Raw genomic sequence first — 26,764 nt, forward strand, 5'->3', positions numbered from 1 at the left:
AAGCAAAAAGTTCACATATATAACGACTAATTAAAATATGAGGATTCTTTTTCTTTAAGATGCCTGGAAAACTCTTTTTCCTGTTCACAGAGAAAGTACTAAGACTGTGGATATGAAGTTAAATAAGTGTGTTCTACCCTTCAAATGGTGCTTTTAAAGTAAGCAAGTTTCTCCCCGAAACCGCAGAGCCAGTAAACACTTCTCGCTCTTTGGGTCTCATTAATAATGATAAAACAGCATTCTCTGAAAACATTACCCTGAACTTAACCGACCCTTTTCTTTTTCACAGAAAAAGATGAAAACTAAACTAAAGTTGTAAATTAGTGTTAGATAACATAAATAATCACAAGCAGTCTTCAGGCAGTTTACTCTCCATTTATCATCAAAGCTGAGCATGTAGTGGGAACAGTTTAGCACAAAGTTTTCGCTCCCATTTAAAATGAAGATTGTGAATTAAGACCACATCTGATTTTTTCTCCCCTTCTATCTTTTTTAACCATCTGACAGAGAAAAAGATCTCATATTTCATCCTTTCAGTGGTGAGCCTTACAGTATCTTGGGTCCATTAAACTGGCCTTTGTAGGGTTTAGTTCTACTTTACAAGATTCGCTTAAACTACACTCTTGGTGCTTGCGGAAGTTTGTAATACAAACTGTATTTAAAATTCAAAACCACTCGGGTGACCCGATCAAACATATTCAAAAACATCGAAACGAAACTACAGTGTAGAGGTGATCACAGGAAAAAAGTTTTTAAAAATCACAGTCGACAAGAGTTGAAAAGAAATATGTTGCTTCATTCAGAAACAAGTTGAAGGAGTGCGAATTTATGAATACAGGAAACAATTTTACACAATTATGATTGGAGATCATCATAACACTATTTCAAAATTGGTCATCAAACTTCATATATTAAGGATTCAGATGCAAAGAAACTCAAAAGAAAAAAAAACAGAGCTGAAAGCAATAAAAATGATGTGTCTGACACTTCAGTAAAAGAAGAGTTTATGGGTTGCTTTCCCTCACTCTCACTCCCACCCTGTAGTTCTCAGTGTACTGTACACAACACTGGACTGCTCTTGAACATACTGCATGGAATCTGAACAGCAGCGGAGGTGGCCGACAATGTGTGTCACCATGTCAACATCAGCTGGAGTCTTGGCTCTCTTAAAGGGGAAAATCCAGGCTCAGCATAGCTCACGTGTGCTCACTCCAAACAATGACAGGAGCGCCAACACTTGCAAAGCTTGGAAACAAGTCCTGCGTGGCTCACATTTATGACAAAGCCCATAACGTGCATTTCTGCAAGTTGAGATATATTTCTTATTCACTGTCTGACAAAATCTAAACGTTAACGTGAGATCTCGGATCAGCTGAGATTTCAGCTGATCAGAGATCCTTTTTTAAGGCTCACATAGGCGTGCAGTTGCCGTTCTGTATGTTGAAAGCAAAATGTGGTTTATTTTTATTTATTTTATTTTAGTTTTGAAGCAAGGATTGTCCCTTTAAGTAGCAGGGTTTGTGTGAACAGCTGCCTTTTGACAGCCGGGAAACAAAATCAGATATCACTGCAAATCTATAATTGAAGATCATTAGCACTGATGAAGCTGAAATCTTAGTTCAGCTTCAAAACATTCATCCCTGGCAACATCTGACACAAACTGGCCCCAAATATCAGTCCTGTTAGGCCTGGCTGTTGACAAGTGGTTACTGTAAGATCTTCACTGAATTCAAGTACACCGAGGACTGGACTGAAAATTAACTTGTCACCTGCCAAACTCAACCATCCATGTATGGAATTTCACCAGCCAGCTGAAATACCTGAAAACAACAGGACCTCCAAACGAGGGCTGGTAACCTGCCAGAGTGGCTGGCAGATGCCAAAACACAGCCAAATGTGGAAAAAACAAAAAAAAACAACAACACCCAGCAGGTGGCCGCCGGTGGGTTAAGTCCAGATTGTGACACCTTTTCAAGCACAGTCTACACATCCTGATGCGTAGGAGCAAATGCTGCTTTAATCTGGCAGCTCGGTGCCTTAAGACGCACCGTGCTGTGGGTTTTAAGACAAGAATCTGATGTGACAACATCATGAAATCAACAGAAAGCGTGTTCTAATTACAACTCAGTCACAATGTGCTTAAAATATCATGTATTTATGTCACATTAGCTACATGAGCTACACTTCAAAGCTGTTTCTTTTCAGCACAGAGTGACGGTGGAAAAGACCACCGAGCCAAAAAAAACCCGAACAATCCCCCAGCTGCACAACGGGACAATATCGGCTGCACTAGCTTCACTTCTCGAAAAAACACAGGTGCCTCGCATGGGACGTCAGAGGCACAGCTTATTCAGTAAGGCAATATGTACACATGAACTGTATTTTTCTCTTATGCTGTCGTTTCATAAATAAAGTCTAAAATAATACTGTACATTCTGGTGAAACTGTGGCAATCAAAGGTGGAAATGAAGTAAAAAATAACAATACAAGCAAAAATGAAACAAAGCACCTTCCTACTCAGGCCAATTGGTTAAGTCATTTCTTGCACTTTTGTGTATACGGACTCAGTACTGAGTTTTTAACAGTATCTGGGAGAATAGGGGGGAAAAAAAACAACAACAACATGTTGGCATTCCCATCGATTAACATAAACAAAAAGATAATTACAACTTTGTAACACAGTTTTTTTTCCTTATCAAAAATCAGACACAAAGCGACAGATTGCCTGCCTGCACCTCCTGCTCCTGCACTACAAAACAGTTTGGCTACAAATGGAGGCAGGTTGGTTTTGGTGGTGGTGGAAGTGAAAGTGGGGATGAGAAGTGTGCAGGAAGTGCAAGGCTTGTTAATCAATACTGGTTGAAAAGCGGTGAAAAGAAAGACATGGGCGAGAGAAGACGTCATTACACGTATGTGACGAGCGCTCTGTTCCTGAAGCCAGTTAAGAACTAAACTATTACAATTAGCCCTGTAGATTAGATTCAGTTTGCAGTTGGGGTTTTTTGTGTGTTATTTCCCATATAAAAATCAATTTAACAAAACTGCTAGTACTGGCACACCAATTGATCTGTTCTCGGATAATAATATTCCTCTTTTTGCAGTTCTGAAGCTGAATGATGTTTCGTCGCTGAGAAATCAAACTGCCATAACACAAAATTTACATTCTGCTCTTACAAAAAAAACAAAAACAAAAACCAATCAAAACAAACATGTAAATAACTTTTTCCTTCCAAAAATGAATTAGCCATTAGACATACAATACAATTACATAGATACATATTTTCAATACCGCACATTCAATCTGCCAAAAAACAAACAAACAAAACAAATAAAAAAAAAAGAAGTAATGATTACAGAGCCAACAAAGATGCTGCAATATATATAGAGAGAGATGTATGTACAATGATTATAGCATTCATAATTGCACTATGCCTCAATAAATGTTAATTACAGGCTTATGATCTAGGGAAGTGTTACGAAAGAAATTTAAAAAAAAAAAAAAGTACTCAAAGTAAGTCGGGGAATGAAGGATTGCAGATCAGAAATGCCAATTAGAAACAAGAAGGGCTCACTTCGGTACAACTGAACGTCGACACTTTACCTTTCACACAGGAACTAGCCAGATTTACTCTCCACTGCTATTCAACTACAACAGTCAAGACAGCCGGGCTGTGATTGGACAATTACAAAGATACAGCTAAAATGCGACTGGATAAGTCTGCAGGCTGGCGCGGGCTTGGAGGGAGGGGCCTGCAGCCCACGGCGCAAGGTTGTGATTGGACAATTTTAGGCAGTTCAGCGCGCCGGGTGTAGCTGCCCCGTCTTTCAGAGCCCACGAGCTCGCTGTAGCTCAGGTCAGTCCATGCTGGGTCGGTGTGTCAGGGGTGGGGAAGAATACCGCAGACTGTGTTGAACACTTCAAAAAAATAAGAAATAAAATTTATTAAAAAAAACAAACAAAAAAAACCTCCAGGGTCGATACGTCGGGTCGGTAGAGTCAGTGAGTGTTTGTTAGCCCTGCTCTTTCCTGTCTGCAACACTTTTCATTTCAGTGAACAGCTGTGGAGTCTGGGCCTCTGTCCCTCACTCATTCACTCTTTTTTCTTTTTTGGCATTTGGCAATAAATATACATGTTACCATAATAAAAAGCGTTAATGTGGCACAGTTGAACATAATCATTTAAACATATCGTCTGATAAATTATTACCTCCTCGGCTCCCTTCAGTTTGTGTAAAGTGACCGCTGCCATGGTTCATCTTTACATGACAAAGCAGAAGTCCCTGTGTGCTTCCTCACTTTGTTGCTCAAAGCTTTTTTTTCCTTCTTTTTTTTAAATTTTCAAAGCCATTTTCACTCACATTTCTGAACTGAACGGTTCTATCGACAGCTGAAAACCATGAGACGACCGTCACTTGACACACGACTTGGGTTGTTCCCTCCAAAACACATGCTCGACTCACTGAATGGCACCAAAAGCCAATGCAAAGTAAGATTAATAAAGCTCTAAGCCACTCGCATATATCAAATGAATTTTAAATCATTTTAAAAGAGATCACAAATTCTGCCTACTCATCAAAAGACTTGCCAATCAGTCTATCAGATTAAAAAAATAAATAAAAAAAATGAAGCCATCTAACTCATCACTCCCTGCTGGGCAAACAGGTAAACGCCCGTGATGAAGCTTCAGAATGAAACAACAGGTAAGGAAGAAGGCTAAAAAAAGGAATTCAAACTTTTTTTTCTTCTTCTTTTTTTATAAAAAGGCAGGGGGGACAGAAACACACTGCATTCATTTGAGCGCCTTCCACCCAACCCTCGTGAATATCCTGTCCCCGCTTTTTCATCACTTCTTAAATAGCAAGATAACATTTACTTTGCTCACCCCTCGAGGAGTCAAGAGATCAGCAGACAGCAAATAAATTAGTATTATGCAACCATTAGATTTTTTTTTTAATGTGTGTGTGTGTATATATGATATATCTTTTCACAGATTGCGTCAGTCAGTGTGTGCTGAGGGCCCACAATCGGAACACCCTGCTCTGCCCTGCTCTACACCAGGTTGTACTCCTTTAGGTTGAGCTGCAGGATGGTGTCTTTGACGGCTGCAAAGACGAAACGGATGTTCTCTGTGTCAGTGGCACAGGTGAAGTGAGAGTAGATGATCTTGTCGCTGTCTGGATTCAGGTCCACAAACATCTTGAGGATAAACTCTCGCCCTGCTTGGGCATCCCTCTGCGGACCTGCATGGGGGAATATCGTGGATCAGTATATATGCACAGCTATAAATTACCACGGCTTGTTTGTCATTCATAATAGCAGTGTGGAGATCCTCCATGTTTTTTTTTCATGGTTTTTCCCCGCCATACTTGTCGGATCATTCTAATTTATGCACCACGACTGTATCTCAGGTCTGCCAGCCCAAGATTTTTATTTGCCCTAGAGCTCAAGCTAAAAACATTGTGAAGCTTCAGGTAGTACTTAGAAAGCTTTACTCACTGCAGTATAGCGACGTGCCCTCAAATCTCTACCTGTGCACATTTCACATTATATGTTAATTGGTACACATTTTTTTAAAGCTCTACATGTATGTGAGTGATGCTGAGTCAATGGCAGGAGCACAAATTGCTTATCTTATAAGTTCCTGGTGCAAAAAACTACAAAGGCCAAAATTCAAAGCAAATACTGTTAAATTTTCCCAGAAGAAATGTTTGCATGAAATGCTTCACTTATAGTCAACACCTCTCTTCCGTGGCTTAATTATTTGGCTCACCCAAAACTAACAGATATACATAAGAAAGAGAATATCATGGGGCAACCAGTTAAGCTTCAGTCTAACATTATTTTATTTTCTTTCTAAAGCTGTGCACTTTAAAATACCAAAGCTATGAGCTTTGAATGCTGTAACACTTTCTTTATGTACTTTTATCATGTCCCCACAACAGTAAAATACCGATACAATTAGTCCATGGTGCACAGTGCATGGCAAATGTGGTAGTGTAGTACACTGTTTGCTGTAATGCTGTCAAATTATGTATGGCTAATGTAAACAAGCTGTCACGTTGAAGACATTTTTCCATCACCTCTCTGCACTGCTTGAATTCTTATATTTTATCCAAGACGTTGTAATCTGTTAAAAATCCCCAGTTAGAACGATCTTTCAGATACAGAGTTAGAAATAGCGCCAGTGATGCAGTACGTGAGAAATACTCATTACTGTTGTCATTTAAAGTGACCAATCATAGCTGGCCTTTAAATAGACAGGAACTAATGTGGAGCAAGAATTACATATTAAATCTGTTCTAGTGCACTCCAGAAATAAAATTCTGATCTTGTAAATTAGCACAAAAGGGCCACTTTAAAGCACTTGAAACCTGCATCACTTGATATCGAGTTTGAAATATTTTTTCTGCATTTATTTCCTCAAATCAAATATGTGTAATTAAAAAAGAAGAAGAAAATAGCAGAGATTACTCTGATACATTAAAAGCTGTGTATCAGATATTATACTGTAAGCAGAAATTTCCTGCCATGGTTAACCTGTCAGCTCTACGAACTAGTTCTAATGGACCCCCAGTCACACTGGCATGGAGAGCTGTCAATGACCCCCCTTGACAACCACCGGTCACTGGGTGGTGAGCAGTTACTAGCAGTGGCTAGGTGAAAACGGTCGTAATGAGGTGTAGATGTTATACCGAAAACCTTGTGATTGCTTTGCAGGTTTCCACGGCCGTCCGTAGTTTCCATAGAGGACGCCGACTTATCTGCAAAAGCTTGGCATCTACTTGCTGAGTGATACTGAAACTATGAGCACAGCTCAGACAGGAAATCAAGACTGTTTGCCTTCAAAGTAAAAGTCTGAAAGCAAGTTTTGTTGCAGTGATGAGGCACTTATACTTTGGAGACTAACAGCCTCTATTCCCAGTTTGAATCACACTTTTTTCCAAGTTTTACGACCACTCTGCAAGTGGTTCTACATCTACAGGCAGCAATCAACAGGGCCCCTCTGTGATTTATTTCACCTAGCTACCTCCGTTACTTCTCACCATCCAGTCGGGGACTTCATATCTTTCCATCCTGACTGGAAGTTGCTGCGTGACTGAAGCCTAACAAAAATAATGGCGCAGCAGGTGATCTGTGAACATGTTTAAGAGTTAAACAAAACATGACGTCTTTACTCAAAAACACCTCGACAGTCTTGATTTTGGAGCTTCACGTAAGCTCTGTCAGTGTTTTGGTACGAGCACTCTGAAATCATTCAACACTCACCATCATACTCTGGGAAGTAGTCAACCAGATGAGAGTACATAATCTTCTCCTCCAACAGGTCCTTCTTGTTGAGGAACAGAATGACCGAGGAGTTTTGGAACCAGGGGTATGTGATTATTGTCCTAAACAGAGCTTTACTCTCCTCCATCCGGTTCTACACAGAGTATATGTGAAGGGGAGGGGGCAGAAGGACAGAAATAAAGAAAGAAAACAGAGAGATAGTTAGTCTCTTAATTAAAAACCAGTCCTTCAACCTGATTAAGTGCAGATTTTAATAACCGTTTCACGGCACCAGAGGGAGAGCAGTAAAGATGAGAGAGTAGGGCAATCATGTTTTTAATTTCTCCCTCGCACTTGATTTCAAACAACCCTTCTCATAGTGAGTCTTACACCTCTCAGTGCTGCTGTTTATCAAAAGCACAAAGCAGAATGCCTTATTTTATATTATATAATAAAAACTATCTAATGCTATTGGATTATAAAGGTCGTGAAGCTGGTCAGTCTTCTACTTTCACAATATGCAGGCTTGGAAAAAAAAAAAAAGGAGGAAAACAGATGGGCGCAAGAAAAAAAAACAGCAACAGACAACACACATATGAACGCACACCTGCTCATTAATACACTTAAAAAAAACCCTGACACATCGATTCCTCTTAAGAAAGAGACGTGGCCTTAGGCGGCATTCAAAACAGCTGGCTGATCATTTACAAGGGAAAAAGAGCTGGAGCACCACCGAGCAGCCCGAGAACCTGATTTCCATTGTTTTAAATAGGGAAAGCTTTTATCTTTACAAACAACTAATCTCCTATGTCACATGAAATAAGGATTTTCAAATGGGAATTTATGAGAGCATCCTTTAAACCATTTAATCTCTCGGTAGTTTGGTGAAATTTCTCTTGGTCTTTCTAAAAAAATAAAATAAAAGGACAAATCACCTCGTTATCCGACTCCACCAAAACTTGGTCGTACTCGCTGAGCGCTACCAGGAACATGATTGATGTGACGTTCTCAAAGCAGTGGATCCACTTCCTCCTCTCTGACCTCTGACCTCCGACATCCACCATCCTGCCATGGCAGGAGAGAGAACAACGTCACTGTAAGCACAGGAAGTGTCTGTGTGGTTGTCCTTTTGACTTAATCCCCTTGATGCAGGTTGTTTAATAAAGGGAAGGCCCAAGACAAATCAAATGAGATGATGCCTTTGACCACTTCTGAATCAGATATTCAGTGGATTTCAATCAGATTATTAACATAAAATAATCAGGAAAACATCTGATAAACTTAAAAGGCGAACCTGCGAGTCCATTACGTATCGAGTATAGTTTAATACCTGCATTAACAAAGCACAATATTCTTTTTAAATATTTTATAAGCTTATCAAACTCCTTGCATATAAAATATTAATCCCCAGTCTTACTTGTAAGTATAACCATCAGATGATGTGCACCTCTTTCTAAAGGCAGTAGAGTCCACAGGTTACTTGAGCGTCTTCAAACTCTCACAGAGTGAGTGCACTCATGTATTCTCGCTGCAGTGAGAGCCTATCTCAAAAACACTTTGTTTACTTTCATTTCCTTTTCCTGAGGTCAGCTGATAGCTCCATCAAGTTATTAAGATATTCTAACAAAGTCATACAACACAATTTCAGTGAACAGTGGTTGTGCTTTTGTTATACATAATGACACAGCACTGCATTTTCACTTTTTAAATAACAATCCGATCTCACCTGAATATGACACTCTGCAGGTCAAATGGGTATTCAATAATGCCTGTGGTTGGAACTCGAACCCTCAACACATCCTGCTGGGTGGGAAGGTAGGCTGGCTCAGCGATCCGATCCAGTGAGTTCAGGTAACTGAGGAGGTAGGCAGTAAAAACAATCCAGCACCTCACAGACACTAGAAATCTCTTTCCTGAGATCTTTTAGAAATCTGTTGAACAGTTTGACGCCTGTTTCCTGAACGGCTGTCGGCTGTACTCACTATTTAGTAGAGTCCGAGAGTTGGTATTCCCGCCTTCGATCGTAACACTCCTGGATGCCCGGGTCGTTCCATAAGCTCTTGATTGCATCGACGTAGGGATTCTCAAGCTTGTTGATCTTCTCTACATCTACCTCTCTCACTATGTTGGCGTGAGCCTGGTGGAAAACAGAAACTTAACTTATCAAAACTTTATCAAGCATTCAGTATCTCACACACACACAAATTAATCACTGCACAGGTTACACAGTCCTAATTATCACTGGTGTATTTTCTGCTCTCACTCGCTTATTCTATATGCAGAAATTTCTTTGCACCCCTAGGCTCAGCATGGACCTAATATCTGAAGCACAAATCCCACTGGGCCTATTAAGGGGGACGTTTTGTCAGCCCAGATTCCCACTAAAACTCTGCTGTGTCCCATGGCAAGAGATCAACACGTGACTGAATGTTGAAGTGTTGAGCAACAGTGCAGCACAGCTACTCCTGATGATTAGGACGGATACGTAATGTTTGCATTGTGTATGTCATGCATGGGTGCTTCCATGAGTGTGAAATGGGGAGGCAATGAATCTGAAGATTCAATCATAAGTGAAATACAGAAACAAAAAAACTTAAAAACTATTCAGATTTTAAGATGAACAGACCTTCTGCCTCCATCAATGTGAGTTAGGACTTGATGCACATTTTCCCCAAGCAGCTGGAGGTTGCCAGATCCCACCCAAGATGGTGATGCAATGTGCTAATAAATGCTTGTAATACTAAATATTAAATATGTTTAATTTTACTGTGTGGTAAATGTAAATATCAGTGCCTCACGTTTCCTTTTTTACTTTACTAACTGTAAACAGGGTAAAAATAATAGGACAAACCACTCTGAGGTACATGGGAGGGATCCATTTTTCTAAATTAAAATTGTATTTTTTTTCCTTATATAATATGGACAAAAACCTCGATAAAAGAAGTGGGGTTAGACCTCCTTTAAACAAGGGAGCTCAATTAAAGCTGTGGAATCTTAAGACAATGCAGTAGTGCCTTAAAATTGCATTTTTCTCAATGGCCACCAGGGGGCGAGGCGTGTGATTGCAAATGCTTTTCTGGTCTCATAAAGAACAGCTCTCTGACTCGAACTCTGTAAGCACTTTTCCTGTTTACAGCCGCAATCACTTATTTCTGGTCATATTAAATCAAAAAATTTGTCCATTTTGTAAATTTTGGTCATATTGTGTTTTGGAAATAAGGATTTTCTGGGATACACTCACTGGCTAACAACTCATGACTGACAATCAGTCAGTTTCAGACTCATTCCTTAAAATTCAGTTTCTAAACCAAATGGAGACTACAAAAGAAGGTCATCCAGAGGCTTCAAAATGGGACGTATGTTCATCAATTACATTGTCTACAGTGGCTTTAGCCCCACCAGTGATGTGAAGAATAGATTTACTTTTAACTTTGCAGCTGTCATATATATTTGGATAAAACCATTCAGCAAGTTCCTAAATCTAATATGACTGAGTAAATCTTTTGTGATGACACAGATATGAGTCAGTGCATTACATTCTAAAGTTGAATTCATGATTGTGAAAAAAAAAAAGTTTGTGCAGTAGCAGACACACAAGAATGCGTTTCAATAAACTGCACGTGATACTCGTGAAGATAATGGTAAACAGTACTTGGACACAAACAGAAAATAGTGTCCTTGCTTACAGAGATTGTGTGATTGACTGTAGAACTGGCAGATTGAAAACAAAATAAAGAAAATAAAGCCACAGAACAAGTCTTTTTACCAGCAGATTAACCACTCGTGCTGAACCTTTACAAATCAGTGACTGTCTACATGCAGACACAGCATGACCTTTTTCTTAACCTGCCACTACAAGCCTTGAAGTCCAGCACAAACACAGTTTCTGTTTTTAGTGTGGATCACCTAGTCTGAGACAGAGTTACAGTACATGACTGAGACGTGCATACATCGGACATGTGAAGACTGGGGTCTGAAGATTGAGGCCTATTTAAATGGGTGGGCCTGAAAGACTGTGAGAGTGACATTTACTATAAAAGCCCAGAAAGACACTGTAAACACAATTGATGGGTTTCATTTTCACTTCCCTTGTGATGTCAGTCAATTCTTTTGTCAAGGATAAAATACTTCCCATTTTACCCGTATGTATATGAGAGTAGAGGGATGTTGAGTACAAATTATGACAGGTTACACGGTTCCATTGTGCACATAGCTCTGATTTCATTAGACAGTCAGTTCTACCCTTTAGTACAGGTCCTAAAAGACTTTTACATCAACCTCAAATTGACTGTTACTACAAATCAGATGGCGGATGTGCAGTGTGCAAGACATGGCGGTAAACTGGAATGAGAACTGTACAATGAACCAAAAGCTTGGGAAGAAATTTTGAAGCAGAAACCCACCTGCATTTTGTTTCATAAAAATAGATCATAAAAGCATTATATTTATTCAGCATATTCTGAATTATAGTGTTTAAAGTGGGCAAAATAATGGTGAAAAAGTATAACTGATATACCACAATCAGTTTCATTCCTCATGAAAATGCACACACGAGACGGGAAGCGAAAACAGCCATGCACCACATCTGCATAAACATGCACGGCTGCAATGTCATTTTAAATCTCGCAGGTTGCACTGATTGTCATATAATGCGCGCTTGGTCGACAGCAGTGGCTGGGCTCCTCGTTTGTTACAGTCTGCATGTCTGGGGAAAAGATGTGTTGTTTTGCACTACGAATTTAATGTCTGTAGAATAGCGTTGTTATTCAAACTTTCGAAGATTTCCGTGCTATTTGAAACCGCCAACATAATTTAACAACACGTAGTGGAACCCTCTTACCTGGGTGAACACATCTCACTTTAAAATACAAATAAATGATGCAACTGTGCAATCAGTCAAAAGTTCTAAGCTGTCCAGATCAGTATTAATTATGCAACGCTTAAAGCGGTTCCCAAAAAGAATGCATTGGAACAACTTTGCACCCCTCTAATGGAATGAATGGGATCCAGTGGTCTACTTGCACATGTATTTTAGGGAAATGACAACGCTGATAAAATGGGACAGACCAAAAATGCTGTCACATTAAAGTGTGCATTTGGTTTTGTGCATTATGAATAAAACACCTGATTTTAACACTGACATAACAAACACAACATCTCTAAACAAGGCTTTCATTAAACATCAGCCTGAACTGTAGTCTGACACAGAGAAACTGAAGACCACAGTAGCTGTGCCAAGGTGTGGACTCCTAAGCATCATTTCCTTTAATTTGTCACTTTCACATGGAAGAAACTTTGAGCAAAAACTCCCTGTACCAGTTCCCAAAGCTGTGAACACCAGGGTAACTCCTCTATAACAAAGAGGCTCTGCTGAAGTGTTAAGTACAGAGAGCAAGGTGAAATTTGAGCGAGTAGTGTGGGGTATGGTAGTAGTGTAGAAGCAGGGATGGTGTGTATATATGCATGCGTGGATTTCAAGGAAATATGCAAACACAAATACTCAAAAGGGCGTGATGAGTACTTGAGTGTTTTAAGGACACAGGAAGTCTATAAAAGGACAGGAAATGATTATGGATGGCTGTTACAAATAAGATAGACGGCACTCTAAAAATACTCAAGCACACTGTAACACATCGTAGAGTCTCTCTCGCTCTTTCTCTAATTATTTGACACCATCAACTGCCATTTAAGTTGGAGAACGTGAAAAGCTGGAGTGAAAGAATCCATTTACCTTGTTGTGCTCATACTTGTAGGGGATCTTGAGCGTCTCCATGGCTCGGATCATGGCCTGCATGGACGTGAAGATGTTCTGATAGACCAGCTTGGTGAAGCCCCTTTTGTCCTCGTCAGAGTAACCGGCTCCGTGGATAATCCTCATCTGTTTGATGAATGTGCTCTTCCCACTTTCCCCAGTGCCTGAGAAAGTACACAGGAAAAGGGAACGCAGAGTTTATTTATACAGTAGGTTTGTGCAAAGTGTCATTTAACCAGACGACGCATATCGTCTCCTGTGTCGGCAGTCATGCTTCTTAAACGGACATTCAGACTATTTTCACTGTTAAAAATTAATCCACTACTGTTAACTAGAGAAAAGGCATTAAAACCTTGCAGGGGAGACTTCTTGCACAGCCAGTGGTCTAAATACAGAACATAGGCGGCACTGATTGTACAACGTCCTTACCATGAGATTGTCATAGCTGTATGGATATAAAATAAATTTGATTGCACTGCATTTGCCACATTTATAGGGGCAAATCTGAAATCCAAGTGCAGATCATAATTAGCTGCTATAAACCAAAGCAAAAAAAGAAGGGACCCTGCAAGATCCTTACTTGGCTGTCAGAGCGTTTCAAGAGAAGAAAAGAAAAAAAAAATCCATAAAGACTTCTGCAGTGTAGTGTTTGTTTTCATTGAAAATGACAAAAACAAACTTGTGGTGTTGGCATTAAATTAGTTTTTTAAACTACACTCTTTCATTCACATTCCATAATTACCTGTACCCCACAGCAATCCACCCACAGTAAAAAATTAAAAAATGCCGAAGCGCCGCTGTCTAAAAGCCTTTTTTATTCAAGCTGCATTATTATATTTCACATCACGGAGGAAGATTGAACAAGCAAACAGGCAGGATTACTTTATAAAGTTGTAACAGAGACAGCCTGACATGGAGCAACACAAACTGCTGGTTGAAGACGATGTCCATACTCGTGTTGCATATTAAGGAGTCCTCAGTCCTCAAACTTCAGACAGTGCTGGAGGAATCAAGTCGGATACTGTCTGAAATTACCCCTTTCCCAGTATAGCAGACAGTAAGAGATAACCTGCTTCATTTGCTTTACGTTTAGCAACTACTGACTGCTCTACTTTGATATGGACACAATCAGATGGTAAAACCTTTTTACTATGTAGTTTATAAACTGCTTAATATCCAAGCCAAATGTCCATGTTCAGTATCCACCCATGATTTTCTTATGGGTACAAAGCTATTAGTAACCCCTTTTACACTACCCAGTAATTGGGTCCATTGTTAATGATGAAAAGCTGGTTAAAGTAACTATGGTGAATGAAAGGGATTCTTGCAGAATTACAAACATAAATATGTGTATAGGGATATTTCCTATCCTAAGATGAATTGTGGCTTTTTGCAACAACATCCTGTCTTGGAATAAACATTTATACACACAGATGAACAGTACATGCACACGGACATACACATATGAACTCATCCACTCATGCACTCACAGATATGATATTATGTGCTGGCTACTCTTCCTCCCAGCCTGTTTGCTTAGTCTGGTGACAGACCAAGAACAACATCTCTGTCCTCTCAGCAGTGACAGGAACTATTTGGGTGTGAAGAACTGGGGGTGTAATTTCCCTTTCGTTCATTGAGAATCTTGGCACACCAGTGGAACAGTCTTAACTAGTACCTCTTGTATAACTTCAAGAGAAAGAAGTGCACATGTATGTTTTGCATGTGTGCTGCAGTGCATATTAACTGAGCATCTCTCTTATAGAAGTCTGAATATGCTGCACTTCTTTGTAACAAAAGTGAAGCCAAAGCAGGCTCTCTAGTGTAGTCCAATAGAGAGTGAGCACTTTACACAGCAAACATACAATCCAAAAATAATGCTGTACAAGAGAAAATCCTTTTTCTGCTGTGGGGCTGCCAATGTAGAAGCTTGCAGGGAGGTAGCAATCATTCTCCAAATTAATAAATGTGGCTTTGAGGAAAGGTATTAGAATACATTGTTTTTCCATGCATATTCAACTTAATTTGATGAATACCACAATGCATATGGTTTCTTTTCCACTAAACAAAGCAAAGAAAACCACATCTGTCCATTTATCCATTTTCTCAACTGCTTATCCAGGTCAGGGTCACAACTGGGGGCTGAAGCCCATCTAAGCTGTAATTGGGTGAAAGGCAAAACTCATACAAGCCTATGCTTTATGATTTAGACTTGGATTTGTATTTGCTGTCCAAACAGCATAGTGTTATTTACCTTGATGTTCCAGTTAATGAGTGGGACTTAACAATTACAATAACCTAAATAATGGGTAGTAATTCTTTAAGTAATTTTAAGAAATAATACATTCAAAACAATTTTTCCTAACACCAGTGAAGTGGGTGACAGAATTAGCACCTCAGACTTTGAGGTGGGTAGAGTGGATGCTCTGGGTGAGGATCCCAATCACCAGGCTTGGTCTAGTATACACTCTCAGTACCTCCTTGGTAAGATGCTTTGGGTGGAGACCCTGGCCGGCCTGCCTGCATGGGAAAGCCCCCAAAGAACTTTAGTGGTGGAGAGTAGTGAGATCTTGGCAGCTTTGCCTAGCATGCCTAGCTGGATCCATATGAGTGGTAGCAAAATGGATGGATGCCGATGACATCATCCTGGTTGTCACAGAAAAAAAGTGAGGTACTCTCCTACAAGAATACTATATTTTTATACACATTACTTCATAGATTTGTACACAATTACTCGAAAAGAAATCATAATCGCTTGACCGCATCTCTGTCTTAATGGATCTTTTCCATTATACCAATGAGTATAACAGGCACTGAAAAAGATAGGGAGACAGCAAATATGCTCTGTATGATTGTCTTCTGGCCATTAGTGGCTGCTGAGTCACATTTCCAATCGATGCAGCGACCCCAGATTAACCCAAGTGTGTAATGGTGTCTATGGATCAGCATTACATCTGCCATTGCACGGGTGTGCCATGTCGCAGGTTCTATGAAAGTTGTCTGACTCAGAAGCAAAAGCACAATAAGACAAAAGACCAAAGAAAAAAAAAACAAAAAACAAGCTGCTCAGTCTTCCTTTCCCTTTAATTATTAAATACCCTGGACATTTAAAACTTGACTTAAGATACTCAGCACTCACGCTTAAACCAAATAATAAGCACATCTTAAATGTATCAAAAGGATAATTAAAAGTTCTCCTGTTCACTGGCCAAATGACGTCTTGAACTTTGTGCTTTCAAGACTCGCCAAACTCCATTACTGTCTGCAGTGCGCAGACATTTTAAGAATGTACCTCATTTTAAACTGACTCTATGAGTGAAAAAGAAAGTCATTCACTTCCAAGTTCTTAGCAGCACCTTAAGTAGAGTTAAGACACGAAGGCTGAGTGCCAGTTTCACTTTTACAAATACTTTCGACTTGTTCCTCATCGGCATACATTATTGGACCTTGATTTTCAGCCTTGCTTCTAATGAGAGTTTAACAAAACTCAGACGCTCTTTGGTCCTAAATTTGAAAGCGAAAACTATTCAGCTGTGGTACAGTTACAAGAATGACAGACTTGGATTTCAATCTTCTCCCTCTCAGTTACTTTGATAGGAGTTTTTACATTTAATTTATTTGACTAACCAAATAACAGAAGCGCCCTAATTTTAACAGCATCTTGTATTAAAAATATACATTAACACTAAATACAAGAGAGTAAATACTTTTAAGGAAATGATAAGTGATTATTTAGTTCCTTATGACTGACTAAGGTCAGTTATACATGTGCATAACTGACTACCACTGCAGACCAGGGATTTCACTGTGTTTAACAATCTTAACTGGATGACAGGAAAGTACATAAAATAAACCTTACTTTATTAAGAGAATTTAAAACTCTTGAACAATAATCAGATATATTTATATTTTAACGGTTCTAAAGAAAATCACTCCTATAGGAGTCGGATCAATTTGGTGTTAATGGCAGGGACTGAAAAGAGCCAAACACTCCACAGAAAGGTGAATTCAGTAGAAATACTGGGGTGTATCAAGGTGCCTTATTAAACCACATTCTCAATTTCTTCAGCACTTTTGCATTGCGAATACTTTTAAGTCAAAAAGCGTATAAAAGATTTGGAGTTGGTTCCAAGTGCTTAACTTGCATTTGGTACCTATTTACTGTAATTCTCAATAAGAGGTTGACAACAATCCCGGTACATGCTTAAAATGAGTGAGTGCACTGACGAGCTCAACAACACCAAGAGACCTGAAAGACCACAGAAAACAAATAAAGTGCATGACTGCATTTTTTCCTTGATTACGATAAACCTGACTAACTCAAGAACAATCAGTCTCACTGAAGTCTTTGTCTCACTGAATAGACTTTGTTGACTCGGTCACAAGTATTTATTGATAATCAGACTCCTGATAGAAGCAACAGGATGAAATGTGAAGTGTGCAGGGCTATACTATCTCCTCAGATTCAATCAGATGGTGCAATACTGATCAGGCACAGTGCAAATGGAAAATAACCCAAAACATACTGCAAAAGCAACCCAAAAGTTTCTCAAGGCAAAGAAATGGGATATTCTTCAATGGCCAAGTCAGTTGCTTGATCTCAAGTAGAAATTTTGCCCTTCAATCACATCCACGTTGACTTAAAAAGCAATTTTAGAGGCAAAATTTTGAAAAATTGCCCAAAAGTGGACCCAACTATCATAAAATCTGGAAGCTAAACAATGACATTGAAATGAATAAAAAATGACTTAAACACTGATTAATACGTTAATCAAAACATAAGACACCTTTAGGCATTCCTCTAACAATAACAACCATGTGCTTGTGAAAGAGTCACTATAAGTAGGGCTGGACTTTGTTCAGTCATAGCCATGACACAACATGGTAAATGGACTATTTCTTATAGAGAGCTTTTTAACTCTGAGCACTCAAAGCGCTTTACGCAAATTGCCTCATTCACCCATTCACACCAGCACTGATGCAATAATTTTCAAAATTATTTGGTTGTTCAACATGGACATTCTAGAATATATCTTTTGTGTTTGTTGAGGTAAATCTATAACCTAAGTTGTAAAGGCATCTTGTGTTTCGAGTCCATCCCACTTGTCTACAAATTAATTTTTGGCATGCATGTGAAAGTGTGTAAAGGGGGACAAGCACCAAAAACTAGGTTCAATGGTCCCTTAAGGATTGGAGCTGGGTCGTGCCACTTTTGTAATTGAGCAATTTCAAATTAATTTAGCAAATGTAGACAAGCCCAATAATTAGTCATGTTTAACCCATTTCAGAGTCAACAGACGCTTCAGACCTCAATGATAAAACAAGAATTGTCTATTATTAGTGGTATCTATTATTAATCTACAAATGATTTTCTAGATAAAGTAAATATGCCTAGATTCTCACAACAGCCCATGGCCAAAAGAGAGTTTTGAATGGGTTTCTTCAAATTTGGCCACTTGGACTCTGGGATGAGCTGATAACAATTTGTCTTTGACCTTAAACCAGCAATGTAACACAAAACAGGTTTTTGTTCCTGCCATAATTCAAGAGTTTATATGCCAATTAAGACAATTTCCTAAAATATCTGATAGAGTACAAAGCTAAAAAAAAAAAAAAAAAAGATGACATGATATATCTAGCAGTTCAAAGGCCAACTGGCCATTATTTAAAAACAATAACAGAATGGAAGAGTAGACTGTGATCATATTTCATACTGGGTCAGACACTAAATGCGTGGCACTAATTTTGCCCCCTTCCATAAAATGATGCTAAAGTCTTTACTGCATATAGACTCACTTGCCTCTTGCTAGTACTGGGTTGGACCCCCTTTTGCCTTCAGAACTGCCTTAACTCATCCTGACATAGAATGAACAAGGTGATGGAAACATTCCTCAGAGATTTTGGTTCTTATTGACCTGAGATTTGTCAGCTGCATATCCATGATCTCAATCTCCTTTTCCACCACATCCAAAAGCTGTTCTATTGGATTGGGATACAGAAACCGTTTGAATACAGTGAGTTCATTGTCATGTTCAATGCCAAGAAAATATCACCCAGACCATTACACTACCAGCCTGATACAAGGCAGGATGGATCCATAAGTTCATGTTAAAGTCAAATTCTAACTGACAGCTGACTGTTGCAACAGAAAAAACACTCAGACAAGGCAATGTTTTTCCAATATTCTGTTAACCAGTTTTGGTGAGTCTATGTGAATCATAGGCTTTCCTGTTCTTTGCTGACAGGAGTGACACCTGGTGTGGTCTTCTGTTGTTGTAGACCATTCAATGATTCTCATCTGCACACCTTGGTTGTACCGAGAGGTTATTTAAGTTTCTGTTGTCTTCTTAACAGTTTGAAACAGTCTGGTCATTCTCCTCTGACCTCAACAAAACATTTTTAGCAATATTCAAAACTAAATCCAGTTTTGACTATTGAGGTATACACAGCCATGACCACTAACCACATGACATTAACTAGTAAGCCATATTGGCTGTATGACAATCGTGATGACTATATAGGCTAAAGTGAATAAGGTCCTAGTCACACAGGCTTAGAGACTGGTCCATGGCAACCAATAGCTATTAAGATAAAAAATGAGAACTCATCAGGTGGCTTAAAGTGTCTGCATGAGGTTGATAGCAGTCGCTGATTTAATGATTGCTAAAAGGCCCACTCTTACAGGCCTAGAATCTAGAAATGGACAGTGACCCTCATTTTTTCATAGGACCCACCTTTTTCTAGGGAACAGATGGGTCATGTACTCCCCAACCAGATGGCAAAAACATGATTACTTTGATTGGTAGCATACTGCTGCGGTTACCTGTAGTTTGCATAAAAAAGGCAGACCTGTCTAAAAATACTCTCCAGCTACTCTCCAACCTGTAGAGAAACTGTGAAAAGTGCAACAGAAGCCATAAATGGAAACCATTTGCTGTCAAAGTAAAAACTGTAGATTTTGAAAAATAGCAGTTGCAGTGCAAAGACACAACTTTTAGTCTCGGTCATGTAAATCTGCTAGTAACCAAAGCAATCACTAGGTTTTTGGAGCAGCACTTTCTTAGAAACCAGTTTCACTTACTGAGAGTCAGCTACCTCCATGAACCACTACCAACTAGTTGGAGAATACGCATTCTTTCCTGGCATTGTGGACAAATCTTGAGTGATGTGCACATGATGTCATGTGAGAAACTCCGATAAAATGCAGTTCACAGGTCAAATGCTGTGCTTCTAAAAAGATGTGTAGTAAGTATGCACTTTTCTTGAACTATAGGCACTCAAACTCTAAAGCTTTTTGCCCAAACTACTTCAAGAAAATTTTTGGTCACGGGCATATCAGTTCAACAATGATAGTGTAGGAAATTCAAGTTTAAAATAAAGCACAATATCCAGTGTAGACTTTTTTTAATATTAAAAAAGGTCCCTGTACAACGGCAGAAGGAGCTTGATGTATAATACCAGCTAATAAACTGGACTCCATCCCGGTTGACTGCTGGACTTTGCCAATAACTCTAACTTTTAACTTTTGTAACTAACTGTAACTTTTATAGACACAATTTCTAGGCATAGTCAAGTGATGGATAGTTTCTGCTTGAGTGGCTTCAAGATGAGATCTTGTGAAGCAGCAGGAATGAGAATTAGCATTTCCAAGTCCGATGCAATGGTTCACAACCAGAAAAAAATGACAACTCTGAATCAGGGACAAATTGCTGGAAATTGGATGAGTTTAAGTATCTCAGGATTTTGTTCACTAGTGAGGCGAGAGTTGATTGGGGAAACTAAAATACGGATTGGGGTCATGTCTGCAGCGATGTGGATGCCGTGACAGTCTGTAGTGGTGAAGAGAGAGCTGAGTTTGAAAGCAAAACTGATGATTTATGTCTCTACCCTCTCCTACGGTCATGAGCTAAAGAATGAGACTGTAGATGAGATGGTAGCAGAAGAAACTAGGTTTCTCCAAAGAGTAGCTGGGCTCTCCTTAGATAAAGGTGTGGAGCTCAGTCATTCAGAACAGGTTCAGTAGTAGAGCTGCTACTCCTCCACACCACAAGGAGCCAATTGAGGAGGTTCGGGCATCTGACTAAATTACCTCCTCGGCGCTTCCTAAGTATGGCGTTTCAGGCATGTACTACCGAGAGAAGGTTTCAGAGCAGCTCAGCCTGGGGGACATAGAGATTATATCTCTGTCCCCCAGGCTGAGCTGAAGGAAGCGGTTGGAGGGAGAGAGGGTCTAGACTTCTCTGCTTAGACCGTTGTTCCTATAACCTGAACCCAGATAAGCAGCAGGGAATGGATATGGATAAATTGATTGATAGATGTATGGATGAAATATTCAGGCACAATGGACTGGTTTTTATTTTTTTTTTTTTTTTGCTAAAGTTACCTGGCTCTTCTTTTTTTCAGCTTTATGAAGAATAATGTTTTGTTAACTAGAGAGTCTTTATTGGTCACTTATATGAGAGAATCCATCGGTTTCTCCAGTATTTTAGCTATCATTAAACAACATCTATACTTGACAGCTTTTAAGAGAAACATATCAAGCCCTTCTCCCACTGAATCAACTCATCTACACTGTGGCTGGTAATGTATTCTCAGTCATCCAATAAGGTTAAATGAGTGTTAATTTCAGAAAATTCCCATTATCCGGTTAGCTCTTAATGGACATGAGATACTTGAGGAATGGATTAAAAACTTGCAATCTTCTCATTTGCTGTGTAGCCTGTGTTTCAACATACACAATCCCAGTAGACACAACGCAATTAGTGGTTTTGAAAGATTATAAGTGACGTTTTAAAAGCCAAGATGATTTCTGAAAAGCCCACTGATGGTCATCCTGAAAACTAGTGAACTTGACTTGGAGAGTTTAGTGGTCAAATCCATTGGGGAAATTAAGCAATTAGCAAGCTTGAAAAACTGAATACCCGTATCCTGTCACTGTATAATAGTTCATAGAGCATCTGTGGTGACACAGTTATATAGAGCACACATCTTCACATATGCACATCTTCCTCTGTTTCACTTGACCACTTGTAATAGAAGTGGTCTTTGTGTGCATTAACACACACACAAAAAAAATAAACAATCATTGTGAACTGAGAGCCCCGCATATGAGCTGATATACTGAATCAGGTCCAAAAATAAAATGGTTAATTTATCCAGGATTGCTTTAGATGCTCAAGCATATGCCTGCCTATTGTATTTATGAATGCCTCTACTTTCTACAAAGATTAATAAGGTCTATTGTCCTAGGTTAGCCTTGAGCAGAACGCATTTCCTATTCATACTCTAATCGGCCTCTCCATGCTCAAACCTTAGATGTTTCTTATAACTCCGGAAAAAGCCACACAGCAGAAAAAAGTCTATACTACCGTCTAAAATCTGTGCTGCTGTTTCTTGTTTTCCTGTCTCTATATAATCATGCTCCATTTCACTTTATATCTTTTTAAAGTAAAGTAAACCCCTCTGAAATACAACAGCCTACCCCTTTCACTTTGGGCTGACAAATTTTCACACATTACTGACTAAAGATTAAATAAATACAAGATTATTAGAAACAGCTGCCCTCAAATAGTACACACTTTGTTGTTTAAGGTCACTGACTGCTTATGAATTTGCACAATGAACTTGTGGTGTATTATGAGAGATTAAGGGGCAACAGCAGCACAGTTATTTAACAAGGGTGGTGGCAGTGAGCTCCTTCAAATCCATTGAAGAAGGATTCATGTCATTGTTTTGTTTTAACCAGCAGCCAAAGGTGTAAACTTCTCTCATCCAGTCCCTCTTAAGCATCACTCGGGAGGCAATGTTGCGATCTAAGGGCCTAAATGTACTTTTAGACCATTGCCTTCTTGCATTTTCTAAGGAACTAAGTGAGGAGAGCAGCAGATCAGGAAGCGAGGTTTCTGGCACCACTCACCAGGACCACAGTCATCACATCTAATGGGCTTTTTGTTGAAAATCTAATTAAAACCGGGATGGTAAGTAGATGACTTGTTTTCCTCACATTTCTTCAGTATGACTAATGCTGCTTAACAGGATCTGCCCCCTTCTCCCCCATTTACAACCAAACACTGCAAAGACACAGTTACGAATGTCATTATTTAGGGTTTTTTTAAGAATTTAAATAACAATTTATAATTTTACTATTGAAACCATGATACATTACTTACTGTATTGCACCGAATACTGCTGTTAGTCTGGAAATTTAATATTCCACAATATAATATGCAGGAGCATACCATCACACACAGGTTTATACATATTATAAGACAGCAAGTGGCCAAGCTTTCACTCTACATCGATATCTGGGATATAATGATTGCCAGGGTTATGTGTTAAGCTGCAAAACTGTCTTGATTGTGCCCAATAAAGCGCAGACTTTGGCCCAGCCGCACTCTTATAAGCACACCGCCTGAATGGGCCCCTTAAGATCTGGCTGCACAGGTTGTTGTCAAACCTGTAAAGAGCGTGGAGGAGTCAAAGGAGAGCTAGCGCCCATTTGTTTCCTCGACACTAGCCAGTCACAGTTATTCAAATCAGGTGGTTTTTTTATATAGTGGAAGCCATGCAGGCCTTACTGGGCAGCATCTCCTCCCTCTGCTGACCTGCCAATCTGTGCACTCGACTCATAACACCGAGATATTTCTACCCCACCACCCAAACCTCACTCAGGTGGGGAAACCCCATTAACCCCCACTCCCTACAGCCGACAAAGGCATTTTTAGTGAGAGAGGAATGCGGGCTTGGCACTGCTCTCCCCGTCGAGCTTACCGAGAAGCAACAGTTTCAGCTCCCGGCGTGCGTCCCTCTTATCCCGGCGGAGCTGCCTTTCGATCTCGTCGTTGATCCGCCTGGCTTCTTTCGCCTCCTCGCTGAGGCAACACGCCATTATGGATTCCAGGGTCATTCTCTCTCCTTTTGTAAAACTCGCACTCCTTTCCCCTCTTAGTGATTCATCCAGATTTCAGGGACAGAAGGAAAGAAAGGAAAAGAAAGAAAGAAAAAAAAAAAAAACAGGCCTGTGAATACCAAATAACGTCCTCATACAGGCCTACTGGTGGTGAAATAACGCGTGGACGCCCTTATGAGTCCCAACAGCGCACAGATTGTGGTGGAAAGGAAAATTAGATATTTGAGAAATTATTGACCCCCCCACCCCCTCCCCCTGCTTCGGTTCGCTTTTCTGGGGCCTCTCGACAGCTTCAAAACAACAGTCCAAAGCGGTTTCGGTGGAATATCTGTGCAATCTTAATTGGTGTAATCTGCTTTCCCGTCTCAATATGATCAACAGATCCTTTTAAGACACATCCTCTGTACTGCTCAGTGTGATCTCGTTAAGCATTGTCATCCGAGCCGGGCCACCCTCTCTTCAAAGTCGTCAATGTTGATATTTTTCATTAAACGAAATCCCTCGCGTTCAGGTTACCGTCTGCGGATGAGGGCAACAAGAAAAACGCATGAATAAGGCTGTCCGTTTATTTTCCAATGGCTCGACTCCCGGGCGTGGTAAGGCAGAATATGGCGGACTTTCACTCCAATCCGCTAGGCTGGGATACAGTACAGTTATCTCTCTCGGTGCGCTCAAAAAGCCAAGAAAGCCGCACATAACACAGCATTTCTGCTCGAGCTCTTGATAGAGAGGCGAAAAAACATCCCAGTGCGCCTCAGAAGGGAGCTCAAATCCACGGTTCACGAGCGGAACGTGAAGAAAGGAATAACAGCCGTGTTGTTGCTTTTCCCCCGGCCAATCTTCTCCTTTTCCTCAATTCTCTTCATGTATTTTTATTGCACAGGCCATCCACTCCTCCGCTGGCAGGGTGACGTCGGCCTCCCATCGACCAAGGGGGAGTGTCACGTCAAACAATCGCCACACAAGTCATTTATACACCAACCTGTGGAATAGAAAATGCGTATGACGGGATATGTTGGGACTTCATATCTCTGTTTTACAGTTTCCATTTCAATCCTGTTTTTTTTTTCTTTTTTCTTGTGTGTGTTTGTGTGTGTGCTTTCACTGGGTGGGAGGAGGTCCTTATGGAGAGCCATAGGAAGTACAGTTTATGTTTTAGTGATTGCGTGATGAGCGCCTAGTGGAAGTTAACCTTGCACACTCTGATTGTGTTTCAGTGGACATAATATAGTTACACAGTATACAATCAAACGGCACTGCAGTAAACTCTGAAGGTCATTTTGTGCTATTTTTGGCGAGGCACTGAGGCGTTAACTTAACTTAGCTGTTAGACTCTTTGCTCTTTATGAGCTTCTTTGACACTGTCATTAAAATGCAGTTTTTATTCACATATTTATACCTGTCTAAAACTAATGGTCCGTCACACCATCATTTTTACGCTTTAGAGCGATCTCCAGCTAACTTTTAAGTCAACTGGAGGGTTACATTTGTGTTTTGTTCAATATTGTCTTCTTGTGGTGTGGTGTAATTGTGGTACATTTCTTTTTTTCCAAGCTTTGACTTACAGTCTATCAAAAACATATTGTATACATACTGTAGCATTTTCAAGTAGCGTATACTCTACTTGAGGGCTGAAAATACTTAATACAAATTTCCTCATTTACACAAAACCTTTTTTTTTTCTTCCAAGTGCTTTCAATGTAACGTTCACACTCCAGTGAACACAACTTGGTCATGCCCATGGATACTTTGGCATGCAGCCTAGAGCAGCCAAGAATCGAACCACCAATCTTCCAATTATTAGCTCTACCTATTGACCTACAGCCATTATTATATCAATTCTAGGTCTAATCCCTTGCTAAGACCAATAGTGTCAATCTTAGTCTAAAACTTCACTAAAATCAAAGGAAACCAGGCCTGTCTGCAGTATTTGTCACATTAAAGTTGAGGAGGGAGAAAGAGTCCAGTGTCCCAACTGCAGAAAGGACAATATACACAGTTCAAGCTGTGCTGCAGGTCAGCAACACTCTCAAGTACACTGGTAACTTCAACAGGACACAGCGGTTGTCCTCCTAGACCCACCACCCTGTATGGAGTAGGTCGGCATTACCCCAGCCTCAGCAAGCTAACTCTGCCTTCAGGCTGCAGCATGCAGTAGGCCCACAGAGAAACTGTTTGTAGTGTGGGGTATAAGTAGACTAGAAAATAAGCGCAGTCAGATACACCTCCCTTCAGTTAACCCAACCTAAACGCAGCCATTGGCTCATAGTAATTGTGAAACACACACAAAACCAACTCCCAAATAAGTGCCAACTTCCCACAGCAAAACAGAGGTGAGTGCCCAGGTGATGACACTCAGGTGATTGCATTACAGTAGCCCGAACATTATTTCCTTTAACCCTATTTTAATTTTTATTTGATTGTCTTTTACAAACTGTGGCGTTTGATTGCTTTCAGTCCTTCTGGAAATATGTCATTACTTATCAGTGAATTAAAAAAGGACCACATGGTGGAGGTCCCACTTTCACAGTCGGTGGAGGCAGTGGAAATACAGTGCTTATCACTGTAATGTGTACATGAAAATTGGGTTTGTGAATGTTATATGTTAGCACTGGGAGACAAAAGAAGAGAGGAGATTGTGGTGCTATTATTTTGGTATTCCTTGAAGTATTCAGGAGAACATGTTGGATCCTTCATATCCACTACTGTGAATATGAAGGATCCCTTCCTGATTTCTTTTTTTTTCTTTGCATATTTGTTACACTTGCATTTTTCAGATCACCAAACAAATTTTAATATTAAATCAAGCCCTTGTATATACCTCAAACAATCTGGA

At 39.9% G+C, this 26,764-nt stretch overlaps 1 protein-coding gene across 1 annotated transcript; it reads right to left on the reverse strand.

The window, feature by feature from the left end:
• Nucleotides 1-775: 775 nt before the first annotated feature.
• On the reverse strand, nt 776-24,816 carry LOC134639513 (guanine nucleotide-binding protein G(q) subunit alpha). Its single transcript, XM_063490744.1, has 7 exons — nt 23,790-24,816; nt 12,999-13,183; nt 9,250-9,404; nt 8,994-9,122; nt 8,203-8,332; nt 7,268-7,421; nt 776-5,241 (listed from the first exon to the last, which is right to left on the reverse strand). Exons 1-7 carry the CDS (start codon nt 23,923-23,925, stop codon nt 5,051-5,053), a joined length of 1,080 nt encoding a protein of 359 aa, XP_063346814.1. The 5' UTR covers nt 23,926-24,816; the 3' UTR covers nt 776-5,050.
• Nucleotides 24,817-26,764: the final 1,948 nt, after the last annotated feature.

This window comes from Pelmatolapia mariae, linkage group LG12, assembly GCF_036321145.2.
Source record: "Pelmatolapia mariae isolate MD_Pm_ZW linkage group LG12, Pm_UMD_F_2, whole genome shotgun sequence".
Lineage (NCBI taxonomy): Eukaryota > Metazoa > Chordata > Actinopteri > Cichliformes > Cichlidae > Pelmatolapia > Pelmatolapia mariae.

What these genes read in the sequence shown, in the direction of transcription:
- LOC134639513 (XM_063490744.1), bottom strand. Translation starts at nt 23,925, where the DNA reads ATGACCCTGGAATCCATAATGGCGTGTTGCCTCAGCGAGGAGGCGAAA. An exon ending in ACAAGTATGAGCACAACAAG is followed by an intron (nt 9,405 to 12,998) that starts GTAAATGGATTC and finishes GTTTTCCACCAG; the next exon opens with GCTCACGCCAACATAGTGAG. An exon ending in CTACTTCCCAGAGTATGATG is followed by an intron (nt 5,242 to 7,267) that starts GTGAGTGTTGAA and finishes TCCCCCATGCAG; the next exon opens with GTCCGCAGAGGGATGCCCAA.